We start from the raw sequence: 15,338 nt of genomic DNA, 5'->3' as shown, positions 1-15,338 counted from the left end.
TTTGCTAATATTGAGATGTTTGCTTCTTTACTTCACGTTCCACCCGATCCCCCCTTGGTTTTTCTTCCCCACCCAACCCCTCCCCCTTCCCTTCCCCAACCCCTCCCCCTTTCATCCCCCTTCCCCCCTTCCTTTTTTCTTTCAGTCCCCGCCATGGCCCTACCCTAGCCTCAGCCTCCTTGCCCTTGCCTCACGCTGGATGGGTGGAGACCACCTTGCTCCCCGCCCACATTACCCTGTAAGTACTTTTTCACTTTGCGCCTAGATCTGTGGCTGCAGTTGTGGGGTGGGGGAGGCGGATGACGGGGAAACTCGTGGGCGGGCCACCGCCCCACCCGTTGGTGCACGCAGCAGTAGCTTCATGTGTTTAAGATTTCAGCAATGATTCTGAGTGCCCCTTCTTTTTGTTTTTTTTGTTCTCCACCTTCCCTTGGACTCATGTGTGTCGTTAACGGATTTCGGGGGTTCCTGTTGCTCCCCCACTTTTGTTTCCATTGTATATCCTGCTTCATTGTTGTATTGTTTCTTGTCCTTTATTTTTCTTAAATAAAGATTATATTAAAAAAAAAAAAAACGAAAACACTACAACTCTATGTTTGTCACTGCAGCATGGATACAAATGGAACAGATTATGAGCAAAGGTGGTGCCTGAAAAAGTTAATTTTTGGCGAGATAATACCTAAGGGTTAATTACTTCTAAAGGGATGCCAACACTGCACCTTTCCTCATTAAAACACAGAGTGCACCAGATGATTATTTAAGCAGACCCTCCCATTTAAATTCAGTCTGCACAGGAGATGGTCAAACAGCTGTTTTCTCAGAGAAAGAACAGGTAGGAATCCGCAAAAAAAAGCTTTTTAAAATCCTTGCGATGTACAAAACATTGATCACCCTCTGGAGATTTTTAGATATTTTTTTGCAACAAAAGCAGAGATACTCTTTAAACTATCCCGCTGCTTTTTTTTATAGCAATTCAGCAATGCAGTTACAATTAGTCTGATACATATGTGGAAAGGAGTCTACAACACTATCTGCTGGCTGGCAATAATAAGTATTCATACGCAGAATTTTATATGATTGAAAAGAACATTTTGCCTTGCACATCATAAAGAAAATATATACAAAACTCTATACATATCATTCAAAGTAGTTTTAAGTAGCAGAACGGTTGTAATATTTTATATATATAAGTGAGTACACCCCTCACATTTTTATAAATATTTTATTTTATCTTTTCATGTGACAACACTGAAGAAATGACACTTTGCTACAATGTAAAGTAGTGAGTGTACAGCTTGTATAACAGTGTAAATTTTCTGTCCTCTCAAAATAACTCAACACACAGCCATTAATGTCTAAACTGCTGAAAACAAAAGTGAGTACACCCCTAAATGACAATGTCCAAATTGGGCCCAAAGTGTCAATATTTTGTGTGGCCACCATTATTTTCCAGCACTGCCTTAACCCTCTTGGGCATGGAGTTCACCAGAGCTTCACAGGTTGCCACTGGAGTCCTCTTCCACTCCTCCATGATGACATCAGAGCTGGTGGATGTTAGAGACCTTGCGCTCCTCCACCTTCCATTTGAGGATGCCTCACAGATGCTTAATATGGTTTAGGTCTGGAGACATGCTTGGCCTGTCCATCACCTTTACCCTCAGCTTGTTTAGCAAGGCAGTGGTTGCCTTGGAGGTGTGTTTGGGGTCGTTATGTTGGAATATTGTCCTGCGGCCCAGTCTCTGAAGGGATGGGATCATGCTCTGCTTCAGTAAGTCACAGTACATGTTGGCATTCATAAATTACCTCAATGAACTGTAACTCCCCAGTGCCGGCAGCACTCATGCAGCCCCAGACCATGACACTCCCACCACCATGCTTGACTGTAGGCAAGACACACTTATCTTTGTGCTCCTCACCTGGTTGCCGCCACACACGCTTGACAATATCTGAAACAAATATGTTTATCTTGGTCTCATCAGACCACAGGACATGGTTTCAGTAATCCCTGTCCTTAGTCTGCTTGTCTTCAGCAAACTGTTTGCGGGCTTCCTTGTGCATCATTTTCAGAAGAGGCTTCCTTCTGGGACACCAGCCATGCAGACCAAATTGATGCAGTGTGCGGCGTATGGTCTGAGCACTGACAGGCTGACCCCCCACCCCTTCAACCTCTGCAGCAATGCTGGCAGCACTCATACGTCTATTTCCCAAAAACAACCTCTGGATATGACGCTGAGCACGTGCACTCAACTTCTTTGGTCGATCATGGCGAGGCTTGTTCTGAGTGGAACCTGTCCTGTTATACCACAGTATGGTCTTGGCCACCGTGCTGCAGCTCAGTTTCAGGGTGTTGACAATCTCCTTATAGCCTAGGCCATCTTTATGTAGAGCAACAATTCTTTTTTTCAGACCCTCAGAGAGTTCTTTGCCATGAGGTGCCATGTTGAACTTCCAGTGACCAGTATGAGGGAGTTAGAGCGATAACACCAAATTGAACACACCTTCTCCCCATTTACACCCGAGACCTTGTAACACTAACAAGTCACATGACACCAGGGAGGGAAAATGGCTAATTGGGCCCAATTTGCACATTTTCTTTTCGGGGTGTACTCACTTTTGTTGCGAGCGGTTTAGACATTAATGGCTGTGTGTTGAGTTATTTTGAGTGGACAGTAAATTTACACCGTTATACAAGCTGTACACTCACTACTTTACATTATAGCAAAGTGTCATTTCTTCAGTGTTGTCACATTTAAAGATATAACAAAATGTTTACAAAAAGGGGGTGTACACACTTTTGTGGGCTACTGTGTATATATACACACATACATACTTATAATATATATATATATACACACACACACACACATTGTGTGTTTATATAAAATATATAGTCAGTGTGAAGGGCAGAGTTTAACAGGTCATTTTCTATGTGATCTGACAGATTATTCCTGAGGCCTGTCACAGCTGGGGAACTAGCTGGTGGCCATGAATCTGAGGAGTCAGGAGATTTTAACTTCAAACGCAGCAAGTTCAGCTGATGAAAAGAGATGACCAGCTAGGAAACTGCTTTCATGTCCTCACTTAATGAGAGCACAGGCTTAGGGAGAATCAACGCCAAGAGGAGATCCAATGAAACACCTCACAGACTAAATATGAAAAAACAAAACAAAAAAACTGTCATGATGTATAAAAGGGACTCCAGGGAATACACAGTTCAGCAAGAAATCTAAAAAGTTAAATGTTTTTTAGTCTCAACTGATTTTTGTATGTACCTTTTAATGTACTCAGGTATTATAATGTTGCTGTACATTGAGGTTTAAATCTAATCATTACCCTTTCATCTAACAGCAGACCAGCCCATTCTTTAAGCGTAACTCCACTTTTTTTAGAAAAAAAAAATTCCCCTCTGGGTGATCTGTGTACATTACAAGGATTATAACAACCTTTGTTATTCTGAGGAAATCCCTCTTTGTTTTTCTGTGCCCCTGTGGGAAATTAACCTAATGGGAGTGGATTCATATTTATCAATCAGCTGTGACCCCTGCAGAGCACTAATGAGGAAAGCTGCTGGGCCTGCATCCCTTTAGATGTGTTTCTATTGGGAGTATCTCACCAAAAATGACATTTTTGTTGCAGGGGATGCCTGAAATCTGACTTGTATCTTAGTGAAGACTTCTGGGAAAATCAGTGAGGCCAATCACACAAGCAGGAAATGATATTTCTGTGGGGTGTGGTCAGTATACATTCTGTGTACAGAACACCTCCAGGTAGCCATATTGCATTGCATTTTCATTAACCACTTTACCACCGGAGGATTTTGCGGTCTTACGTCCAGGCCACTTTTTGTGATTCGGCACTGTGCGACTTTAACTGACAATTGCGCGGTCGTGCGACGCTGTACCCAAACTAATTTACGTCCCTTTTTTCCCCCACAAACAGAGCTTTCTTTTGGTGGTATTTGATCACCTGTGCGATTTTTACTTTTTGCGCTATAAACAAAAAAAGAGCGTAAATTTTGAAAAAATAACAATATTTTTCACATTTTTTTATATGAAATTCCCCCCCCAAAAATTTAAAAATCAAAATGTTTCTAAATTTTTGGCCAATTTGTTTTCTGCTACCTATGTTTGGTAAAAAAAATCACAATAAGCGTATTTTGATTGGTTTGTGCAAAAGTTATTGCGTTTACTAACTAAGGGAAAGATTTCTGTCATTTTTGGTGTTTTTTTTTTTTTTTTTTAACGAGTAATGGCGGCGATCTGCGATTTTTTTTTGCGGGACTGCGACATTGCGGTGGACAGATTGGACCCTTGAATGACAATTTTGACACTTTTGGGGGTACCAGTGACATTTCTACAGTAATCAGTGCTATAAATATGCACTGTTACTGTAAAAATGACACTGGCAGGGAAGGGGTTAATTTTATTGGAGAGGGAGGGGTTAATGTATGCCTGGTGCTTACTAACGTGTGTGGGGGGAGGTGACTGACACGGACAGATCGCATGTTCAGCTATGCTGAACCCTGCAATCTGTCACTGTTTGTCACTTAGGAGATCAGCCCGCTTTGTTTACACAAGCGGGCGGATCTCCAAACTCGATTCCCTGACGATCGGGGAAGAGCAGCGGCAATAGCCGCTGCTCCTCCCCTGGCCCGGCTCCCGCTGTGACTGAAAACAGCGGGAGCGAGCCTCCGGCGGCGCGCGAGCGCCGCCCACAAGGGGAGGAGTCCAGCGACTTAGGTCTACGTCGCTGGACGGAATCGAGCCACTAATTAGTAAGCTGCACTTACATCAGCTGCAGATTGAATAGGAAAGATCATTTTTAATAACATTCAATTACAATATGACTTGTGTCACAATTGTAAACACTATATTATTTTTTCTTTATTTCCTATTTTTTCCCCCCACGAAAGTGGAGTTACCCTTTAACTACCCTCTGCTAAGAGAATAAATTACAAACCTACAGTGCGGATGCCCTTACAAATGATTAAAATGCAGAGTAATTACTTGGCAGATAGAATTTGTGCTAATAATAAACATAATCTCAAGATTTCTTGTATGGACAGAACATTTAAATAGAATCTGTAGCACTTACATCAGCTGCAGACTGAATAGGAAAGATCATTTTTTAATAACATTCAATTACAAAATGACTTGTGTCACAATTATAAACGCTATATTATTTTTTCTTTATTTCCTATTTTTTCCCCCCACGAAAGTGGAGTTACCCTTTAACTACCCTCTGCTAAGAGAATAAATTACAAACCTACAGTGCGGATGCCCTTACAAATGATTAAAATGCAGAGTAATTACTTGGCAGATAGAATTTGTGCTAATAATAAACATAATCTCAAGATTTCTTGTATGGACAGAACATTTAAATAGAATCTGTTACTTTGCCCAATTTAGGGCATTGGGATAGACTCTCATTACAGACCACACCTCTACTCACTGATATTGGCCTTGTGTTCCCTATGGCTTCATTCATCTGTTGTAGCACTCCAAAAGACTGCTACATTTAAGCATATAGGGAATCATGTGACCTTATTTCCAAGGTGCAGTACTTGTGTCTTATGCCTGGTACACAAGATGAGATTATCGGACAAACAATTGTCGTTTTTTTTGCATGCTAATCTATCATGGAAAATAAAGAGATTACTAAAGCTACAAAAATTCTCATACAACAGAATAAAAATTTGAAAGGGATGTAAAGTGTTGTAGTATATTTGTATTGTATTTTCGAATGGCAACTGTACCGATTAAATGAAAATCCTACGATCTGGTATCCCACAAAAAAAATGTTCGTGCTTGTCCCATCGGATAATATCGGATGAACTGTCGTGATTGGCTCTCGGCAAGCTGAGTACTAATGATCAGATTGTCGTACGATTGCTCCGAAAGCGGTTATTTTCGTACAATTTTCTGATCGTGTGTATGGGCCGTTAGGATGGCCACACAAAAGTAGATTTTTAATTGAACATTTGTACGAAAATTCTTACAAAAATTCTCAGTAATTCAAAATTAAATTTGCTTTAAAACTTTTGATTTTGGAATAAATTAACCTTAATGAACAAAAACCACGTTCACTGTTAGAAATCCGTTAGTTCAAGGAAATGTTTTCCTCCCCCTCTTTTGAACTTTCTCATCAAAACTATTTGACCCTACCAATAAATAGAGAATCCAAAGAATGTTCTTAAAATTAAAATTTTGAAATAAATTCTACTCGTGTATGGCCAGCCAGAGCAGCGGTCAACTGCCAATCCCGAACTCTGTCACATAGAAAAGGGGAGGTGGTCAAAGACTGTGTAAATACCATCACAGACCTTAACAAGGGATTAGACTGGATCATTCATACAAGTGGTGCAGTGAGGAGTGCAGCAATTAGTATTAGTGGATGAGAGGGGTGGTCTGTCAAAAAAAAGGCCTATACAAGGTGCTTTAGCAAATGTTATATCATTCAGTTAAGTAAAAACATTAAATACCCTTTTTCTTTTGTAATTGATCAGATGACCTGAGTTCCCAGCTGCATAGGAGCTTAGAGAGGTGGGGGTGGAGACTTCAGGGGGCATATCAGCAGGCGGCAGAGGAAAAGCAATACACTGATCTTCCCATTGAAGATCTGTGCAGGGGACATGTAAGTAGAAGTCTGACCACTGGAGTACAGGCAGACTGCTTCCAATTAGAATGCAAAGAAGAAAACTAACCCCACTAGAATGGGGATGTGCTCTCATGCCCAGCATGGGCAGTTTGAAAAAGGAGAGCAGGGGGACTGGCATGATCACCAGTTATTTCACATAAAGGAAGCAACACAACAACAACAGGATACTTTTTAACCACTTCTGGACTGGAAGGATTTGACCAGGCCATTTTTTGCAATTCGGCACTGCATTACTTTAACTGACAATTGCGTGGTCGTGCAACGCTGTACCTAAATAAAATTGATGTCCTTTTTTCCCCACAATTAGAGATTTCTTTTGGTGGTATTTGATCACCTGTGAGATTTTTATTTTTGGGCTACAAACAAAAAAAGAGCGACAATTCTGAAAACAAATATATAGATTTTCACTTTCTGCTATAGAACATTCCCCAAAAAAATTAAAAATCAATATTTTTCATCCTTTTACGCCAATTTGTATTCTGATACAAATCTTTGGTTAAAAAAAAAAATCCCAATAACATATTTTGGTTGGTTTGCGCAAGTTATTGCATCTACAAACTAGGGGAAAGATTTGTCTTTTTTTTTTTACTAGTAATGGCAGCGATGTGCGATTTTTAGCAGGACTGCGACATTGCGGCGGACAGATCGGACCCCCTAGCTAACATTTTTGAGGGGACCAGTGACATTACTACAGTAATTAGTGCTAAAATATGCACTGTTACTGTAATAATGACACTGGCAGGGAGGGGGTTAACTCAGGGGTGATCAAAGGGTTACTTGTGAATCTAGAGGAGTGTTTTATGTGTGGGGGAGGGACTTGTGAAATATACACAGAGACCTGTGTTGCTATATAGGAGGATCACAGGCGCTCGGTGATCATTTCAGAGAGAACAACGGTCTGCTGTGTTTACAACAGCTGACCGGCAATGTTCCCTTTAAGCTGCGCGCATGCGCGGACGTGCAGTCTAGTTCAGATTGCGCAGTCGCAATCGGTACAGGCCGGGCCGCCCGAGGAACTTTACATTATTTTACTGCGGCGGCTGGGGAGCAGAGCAGTGCACCCTGAGCCCGCCCATTGTGTGACAATAGCGAATGAAAATTCGCTATTGTCACACGGATCCTCCTCCTGGCCAATCAGGGAGCAGGTCCTCCCGCTTCCTGATTGCCCAAAGGCAAACCCCATGCCATTGGCCGAGGAGGAGGCGGGAGGACTGGGGAGACGCGGAGACTGAAGAGAAGCTCCTGTGAGGTAAGTGCACGGGTCTCGCGGGGGAAACGCTGGCAACTATGGGGGCAGCTTTCCTCAGCTCTGAAATTTATTGTCTAACTGTTGAGGCCGATGGCAAGCAGTGGGAAGAGATGTTGCTGTGGTGTTGGTGAATGCAGCACCAAGAACCTGGGGGAACCACTAATGTTTCAAGGCATGCTACTGCACAAATCTATTATTATTGTCATTAGGTTGCTATTGGAGATATCATCATAATGTGTATGAAGGTAAGGTGTGAAAAGTTGCTTAAGTGATCATATGCACTGTGAATGTGCTTTTATATTTATTTGTTGGTAATATGAACGTGTGGATATTTATTTGGACCTATTTTTATAGCTATGCCCTGCCCCTCTCCCCAGCACCTGTGTCCTCTGTGCAGAGCTCTGCAAGCAAGGTGTGGCAGGAGGTAGGGGAAAGGAGTTGGCAGATGTAACAGCCTGTACATGTAAGGTAGGCTCACTTTTCCCGGGATGGACCCCAGGTTGAAAACATCCAGGGACAAACAGCTAAGCAGGACTGTTGGCAACTATGCACAGCCCGCAGCTTCTCCCAACTCTCTCCTCCTTGCTCCCAGTGCTGCACTGACAGGAGCAGTGATGCTGCTGTCACTGCTCCTGTCAGCGGTGGCTCCCCTCACAGTGTGGTCCCCGGGGCATATGCCCCCCCCCCCAAAGTTTCAGCCCTGCTTCCAGTATAACTAGACAGCCAGATAGTCGATGGCATAACCTTGTAAAAATAAAATGACTTCTGATATTCCCATCAATTTTTGTCCCTTGTTTATTCATGTAACCAAAAGAAATACATCTGTATTACCCATGGTCAAAAAAATCTACTCTACATGCACTTTTTGCGACAATATAAGATTTTTGATGAAATTGCTCAGTCTAAAGGTTTGCGCTCAGAACTTTTTTTATTTGCTCAGCACAGTAAAAAATTGGAGGTAGCATTGCTGACCGGTGCTCTCTCTCAGCGGGGAGCGATCGCAGGTGACCAACGGAAATCGCAGCTGTCGGCCCAGTGGATCGGTATCCCTGCTGCCAAGTAGGGGGCGGATGCCTGCCCCCAGGAACGCTCCTGCGAACCACCGTACAGGTACGGCAATTCGCGCAGCCGGGCCAGCCTGCCGCAGTATATATGCAGTGGGCGGTTGGCAAGTGGTTAATACAAGTCCACAGTAACACAGCCACATACCAGAAATATGAAATGTTGGGAAAACATACACTTTAATGTAGAACTATAGGCAAAACTTTTATTTTATTTTGGATAGAGTAAGGGTGGGTTATACCCTGTCAGGTTTTTAATTTTTTTACCATCTGTGTGCCATTGCCAAGAATTCCCTTCACTTCCTGTCCCATAGCCAAAACAGGAAGTGAGAGAAAATCCCCGCAAATTAACCACTTGCCGCACGCCGATCTACGTCGGCGGTCAGCCCCTCACAGGCAAAGTGACGTAGGGCTACGTCACTAGCTTGTGAGGGTCTAGGGACCGGAGGCGCGCTCCCGCGTGGTCACGGACCCCCCCGCGCGTGTGACCGGCGGACCCGATGTCCGCCGGCCACTCTGCGATCGGCGGGGGAGAGGGAGAAAGTCAGGCAGCTTGTGTAAACAAGCTGCCTGTCATTCTCCCCTCTGTATGAGAGCTGATCATATGGATCTACTATGTAGATCCGTTGATCACTCTGCATACAGCTGAAGCCACAGCCAATCACAGTAAGAATCACGCCCCTAGGGACACACACAGCCCCTCCCTCTCAAATAAAGTTAACCCCTTCACTACCAGTGTATTTTTACAGTAACAGTGCATATATATAGCACTGATTACTGTAGAAATGTCACTGGTAACCCCAAAAGTGTCAAAAATGTCAGTCAAGGGTCCGATCTGTCCGCCGCAATGTCGCAGTACTGCAAAAAAATCGCAGATCGCCGCCATTACGCGTTAAAAAAAAAAACAACAAAAATGACAAAAATCTTTCCCTTAGCCAGTAAACGCAATAACTTTTGCGCAAACCAATCAAAATACGCTTTTTGCGATTTTTTTTACCAAACATAGGTAGCATAAAACAAATTGGCCGAAAATGTTAAAAAATTTTGATTTTTACATTTTCTTGGGGGGAATTTCATATAAAAAAAAGGGAAAAATATTGCTATTTTTGCAAAATTGACGCTCTTTTTTTGTTTATAGCGCGTGATCAAAAAAAATCGCACAGGTGATCAAATACCGCCAAAAGAAAGCTCTGTTTGTGGGAAAAAAAGGACGCCAAATTCGTTTAGGTACAGCATCGCACGACCGCGCAATTATCCGTTAAAGTCACGCAGTGCCGAATCGCAAAATACCCCCTGGTCGTTTAGCAGCCAAATCCTCCGGGGCTTAAGTGGTTAAAGGAAATCCTTGGGCCCCCCCCAGGTCACCAGAACTAGTGTCCCTATTAGAAGATTTTTCCTCTATTACTTTTCTGGGGACAACCCAAATTTCGGGATTTTCTATCATTTTCACTTCCAATGACAATGGTAAACAGGACAAATAGAGAGGGTGATCCTCCCTAATGGAAACACATACAGCAATAAAAACCGACAAGTGTTCTAATCAGTTTCCATTCTATCCAAAACTAAAATAAAGGTTTTGCCTTTAGGTATACTTTAAGGTTTACAACTGCTTTATTATATTTCTAAGAACTTGGCTTATTATACCAGTATTACTTCTGGTGAACTGGGCAGGTAAAGGTGATCAAAGTTAATAAAATATTATTCGTGTCCATCTAGTTGTCTGTGGCTTGGGAAGCCCCTAGGTCTTAAGCTGGCCATTGACGGAGCAATTTCTTTCCTGCAACCACGGGTTGCGGGAAAGAAAAATCACTTTATTCCATCATCAGCAAAGGAGAATCCCTCCCTCAGAGCTGTTGTGCTCTCCTGGCAGGGAGGAAGGTGAAGCCATCCTGCCCAGGAGAACACACAGTGATTATTGCTAGAGGCAATAGTCGTATGAAACACTGACAGGCTGGTTGTACCCAAGTTGATTGATCAACTTGGATACAATCAGCCTGCCCATACATGGTTTGAATCTCAGCTAGTCTCTACTGAACCGGCTGAGATTCAAGGCCCCAAATTCAGATTCAGCAGGGACTGGCCGAGATTCAGGACCCTAAGATCAATGTGGGAGTAAAGCCAGCCATTGATGATATAGCTGGCTTTACTCCCACATTGATCTTAAGGTCCTGACTTCTATCAGCTCAGAGCAAATCCCCTCACCCGCTGCCACTCAACACTCCTATTATTAGATTGGCGGGAGGTGGGGCTTAACTCTGAGTCAAGCAGAAGTCAAGGCCCTATTTATAGTATGGGCCCTGAGGTCTAGAGACTCCCCAGGTCAACATAAAATCTAATTCAGAATTAAACTAAATAGCAGTTGTAAGAAATGACTGTCAATTTAACCCTGATGTCAGTTTGATCACGGACAGATTTACAGCAAAAATATCTCCAACAATTTTGAGGTTTCTTTTTTCATATGAAGTATGGATTTCCAGGCAACAGAAGCTAAAACAGTCTGCATTGGCAAGTGAAAAAAAAAAAAAAAAACCCAGAATGCATTTGCAGATTTAATGTCGCTATTAAATAACCCAGGCACGTCTTACAGATATAATCAACACACACTTTTCCTCTCTATTCAGAGCTGGATCTGAGGAGTTCCTGATCAAAAGAAGCGCTTTCCATTTCCAGAAAAATAGGGGCCTATTGCTGCAAGAATTGCTTTTTTAGCTCTCTTGTAAAATATGCAGCCTACTTCAATGCATTAACATATATATAGAAGTTCCCTGTGCTTCTTTTTCTACACACGGCTCTGCAGCAGACAGCACACTCACTATTGTACTTACTTTGATGCTTGTAGATTGCAGCTTCTGGAAGAAATATCTCTGAAAAGAGAGGGGAACTTTCAGCAGACTGATGATCGCGTTGCACAGGCAGGTGGTGTGCTGAAAAACAGAGAGTACACCAAATTATTATTTTCAAGGACATAAAAGAAAGATGTGAAAAATGCAAACTTTCTGAAATCCTTCTGAAAAAAGCTCATTGACTGTCATGCTGATCCTCTGTACACCGTTTTCCGAATCACTAACCAGAAACAAGATTGCAGATGAGAAGGTCCAACTTCACTGCCTGCATGTTTTGGGTCAGTGGGGTCAGAAAGTAGAGAAGCCAGGGACAACCAGGCAACTAGCATTTTAGAGAGGGAGCAAGCAATGGCAACCAACATAATGTATTTCTCTTATGAGAGGTGTCCTTTAAAGCAGACCTTCACTCAATAGATGCAAAAGGTGTCAGTGCACTACTCACCTCCATTCCCCGGATTAAAAAAACAAAAGCATAAAAATTGGATTTTTGACTTACCAGTACTGTAAAAGCCATTTCTCTGATGTTCATTGATGGACACAGCTTCAGATCTTCATAACCATTGGGTAATACTGCCCCTTACAGGAGTAGGACGCTAGGCAGGAAAAAAAGTCTGGCTACGCTGATGGGCAGTCCTAGAGGGTATACTCCCTCTCTCTGCTATAGGCACTCAGTTTTGTTACAAGCAGTGTCAGAAGAATTACAACTCCACAGAGGGGTGGATGCTGTGTCCGTCAATGAACATCAGAGAAATGGATTTTATGGCAAGTCAAAAATCCAATTTTCTCTTTCGTTCGTTGACGGACATAGCTTCAGATCTTCATAACCGATGGGACATCCCAAAGAAGTTAAACATGAGGGGTGGGAACAGCAAAAAAATTCCCAAGGATAAACAGTAGCCCACCAGGGAACAGGAGCTCAACCAAAACAACCGGAGCCCATCTGTAAAAAACAATACACCATCGAAGAGGATCAGCAGCCTGCAAAACCTTGCTGCCAAATGAAGCATCCGCAGATGTCAACACATGCACTTTATAAAACTTTGTGAAAGTGTGCACCGATGACCACGTGGCCGCCATGCAAACCTGCGTCACTGACAACTGATGACGGAAAGCCCAGGAGACACTAAGTGCCCGAGTAGAGTGCGCCTTAACAGGGCAAGGAGGAACCTGAGCCTTGATGGAATGGTCCTGAATCACTGTCTGTCTGATCCATCTGGAAATGGCTGCAGAGGAAGCAGATAACCCTTTACGAGGCCCATCCGTGAGCACAAAAGAGTGAGTGACTTCTTGAAAAATTCTGTAGCTGTCAGGTACACCCTAATTACCAGAACCACATCCATGGCATACAAAGCAACACAATATCTTCATTCAAATGAAAATCAAAGACAACCTTTGGAAGGAACTATGGACAGCAGCGAAGCACCACCTTATCTCTGTGAATCACACCAAGGTGAATGACAGGATAACGCCGCGAGTTTTGACACCCTGCATGCAGAGGTAAAAGACACTAAAAAGGCAACCTTCTGGGACAGCATAAGCAGGGAAATCTTCCGAAGATTCTCAAAGGGAGGCTTCTGGAGAATCCAAAGCGCTAAATTGAGGTCACAAGGCAGCAACAAAGCCCGCACTGGAGGAACCAAATGTCAGAAACCCTGAAAAAAGGTACACACCAGGGAGTGTGTGGCCAAAGGTCATTAAAATAAGATGGCTAAAGGTGACACCTGGCCCTTGATGGTACTCAAGGCTAATTTCTGTTCAACCCCCCGTTAAAGAAAGGTCTGAGCCACCGAGGAGGAGTGAGGATGAACCCCCAAGAGACTCACACCACGCAATGTACCTCTTCCACATATGATGGTAGATCATCCTAGAAGTAGATTTCCTAGCTTTTAACAGTTTTGGAATCACAGACTCCGATAAACCTCTATCTTTCAGCACCTGCCATTCAATGGCCAAGCTTTCAAAGCCAGCGACCGTAAAGCAGGATGGAAGATTGGTCCTTGGGACAGCAGATCCTCCCCGACAGGATGCTTCCAAGAAACGCCGGCTACCAGCATACCAAGTCCGGCGAGGACAATTTGGGGCCACTAAGATAACCGGAATCCCTTCTGCCTCGATCCTGGGTACAAGTCCTGGCAGAAGCTTAAGAGGAGGGAAGGTGTAAATCAGACGATACTGACCCCACGGGGCAACCAGCGCATCTGTGGCATCTGCCAGAGGATCCTGTGACCGAGCCACAAACCTCTGCACCTTTCTGTTGAGCCAGGAAGTCAAAAGATACACCTCAGAGATGCAACTGATGAAACACCTCCGGATGAAGGGAACACTCCCCTTGGTCCCATGCCTGCCGATTGAGGTAATCCTTCTGCCTTTTTTCCACCCTGAGAATGTGTACGGCGGAGAGGGCTGGAACGAACCGCTTTGCCCACCTTCGAATGAAGACTACCTCCGGAACCGCCGGGACACTTCTTGTGCCCCCCTGGTGATTTACAGAAGCCATGGCTGTGGCACTGTCTGATTGAATACGTACTGGACATCCCTGAAGATGATCCATCCAATGGTCCAGCCAAGTCTGATTGTTGGAGTTCCAAGACATTGATCTTCCAGTGTCCAGAGCCCCTGAGCAGAATTTTTGCCAAGGGCGCCTCCCCAGCTGGACAGGCTGGCATCCGTGGTGACCACTGTCCAATACAAAGGGAGGAAGGATTTGCCCAGCCGAAGCGCCAGAGAACGAAGCCACCATATCAGGGACTCCCTCGTTCCCCAGCTCAGCCAGATCTGATTTTCCAGAGACTGCAGAGTCTTGTCCCCTTTAATCATTATCTCCCTTTGCAGGGACCTCGTATGGAACTGTGCAAATGGAACCGCCTCGAAGGTAGACATCATCAGGCCCAGCACCCATATGCAAGTCCGGAGGGATGACCATCTGTTGGACAGCAGGAGATAAATTGCAGTCTGCAATTTCTGGAGTTCGTCCAGAGGAAGGAGCATTCTGGCTAAGGCAGAGTCCAGAGTCAGGCTTCGATAGTCCAAAGTACAAACTGATAATGCTCCTCTCCCACAGCAAAGCACTGGTGACTGGCACACATTGGAATGTGAAGGTATGCATCGTTGATGTCGATGGAGGCGAGGAAATCCCCCCTGACGCAGAATGTCACCATTGTACAAATGGTCTCCATTCTGAACTCCTGCACCTGCACAAAGCAGTTCAGCGCCTTGAGGTCCAGGATTGGACGAACTTTGCCTTTCTTCCTGAGAACTGTAAACAGGGTTTGAGTAAAAACCCTGAAAATGTTCCGAAGTCGGAACCAGGACAATCACCCCTTGAAGTAACAGGTCTTGTACCGCCCCAAACAGACCCTGTAAGCGGTCCAGGGACTGGCGTAAGTTGGAATGAAAGAACCTTGCCAGGAGACAAGAGTGAAACTCGATCTTGTAGCCGGACCGAATGACTTTGTGGACCCACTTGTCTTGCACCCTGGAAGCCCATGGGCCTGGAAACCAGCGAAGACATCCCCCCACCCCCAATAC

At 44.0% G+C, this 15,338-nt stretch overlaps 1 protein-coding gene across 1 annotated transcript in view; it reads right to left on the bottom strand.

Annotated features, from left to right (window-relative positions):
• INTS7 (integrator complex subunit 7) overlaps positions 1–15,338 on the bottom strand; it is a 159,126-nt gene that overhangs the window by 48,462 nt on the left and 95,326 nt on the right. The window contains exon 18 of the mRNA XM_082249275.1: positions 11,793–11,891. Within this exon, the coding sequence (XP_082105401.1) occupies positions 11,793–11,891 (99 nt within the window). The remainder of the gene's footprint in view (positions 1–11,792; positions 11,892–15,338) is intronic.

Source organism: Pelophylax lessonae (genome assembly GCF_965119305.1).
Source record: "Pelophylax lessonae genome assembly, chromosome: 3".
NCBI classification, from domain to species: Eukaryota; Metazoa; Chordata; class Amphibia; order Anura; family Ranidae; genus Pelophylax; species Pelophylax lessonae.
The sequence above is the reverse complement of the archived record's forward strand: the minus strand, read 5'-3'. Positions and strand labels throughout refer to the sequence as shown.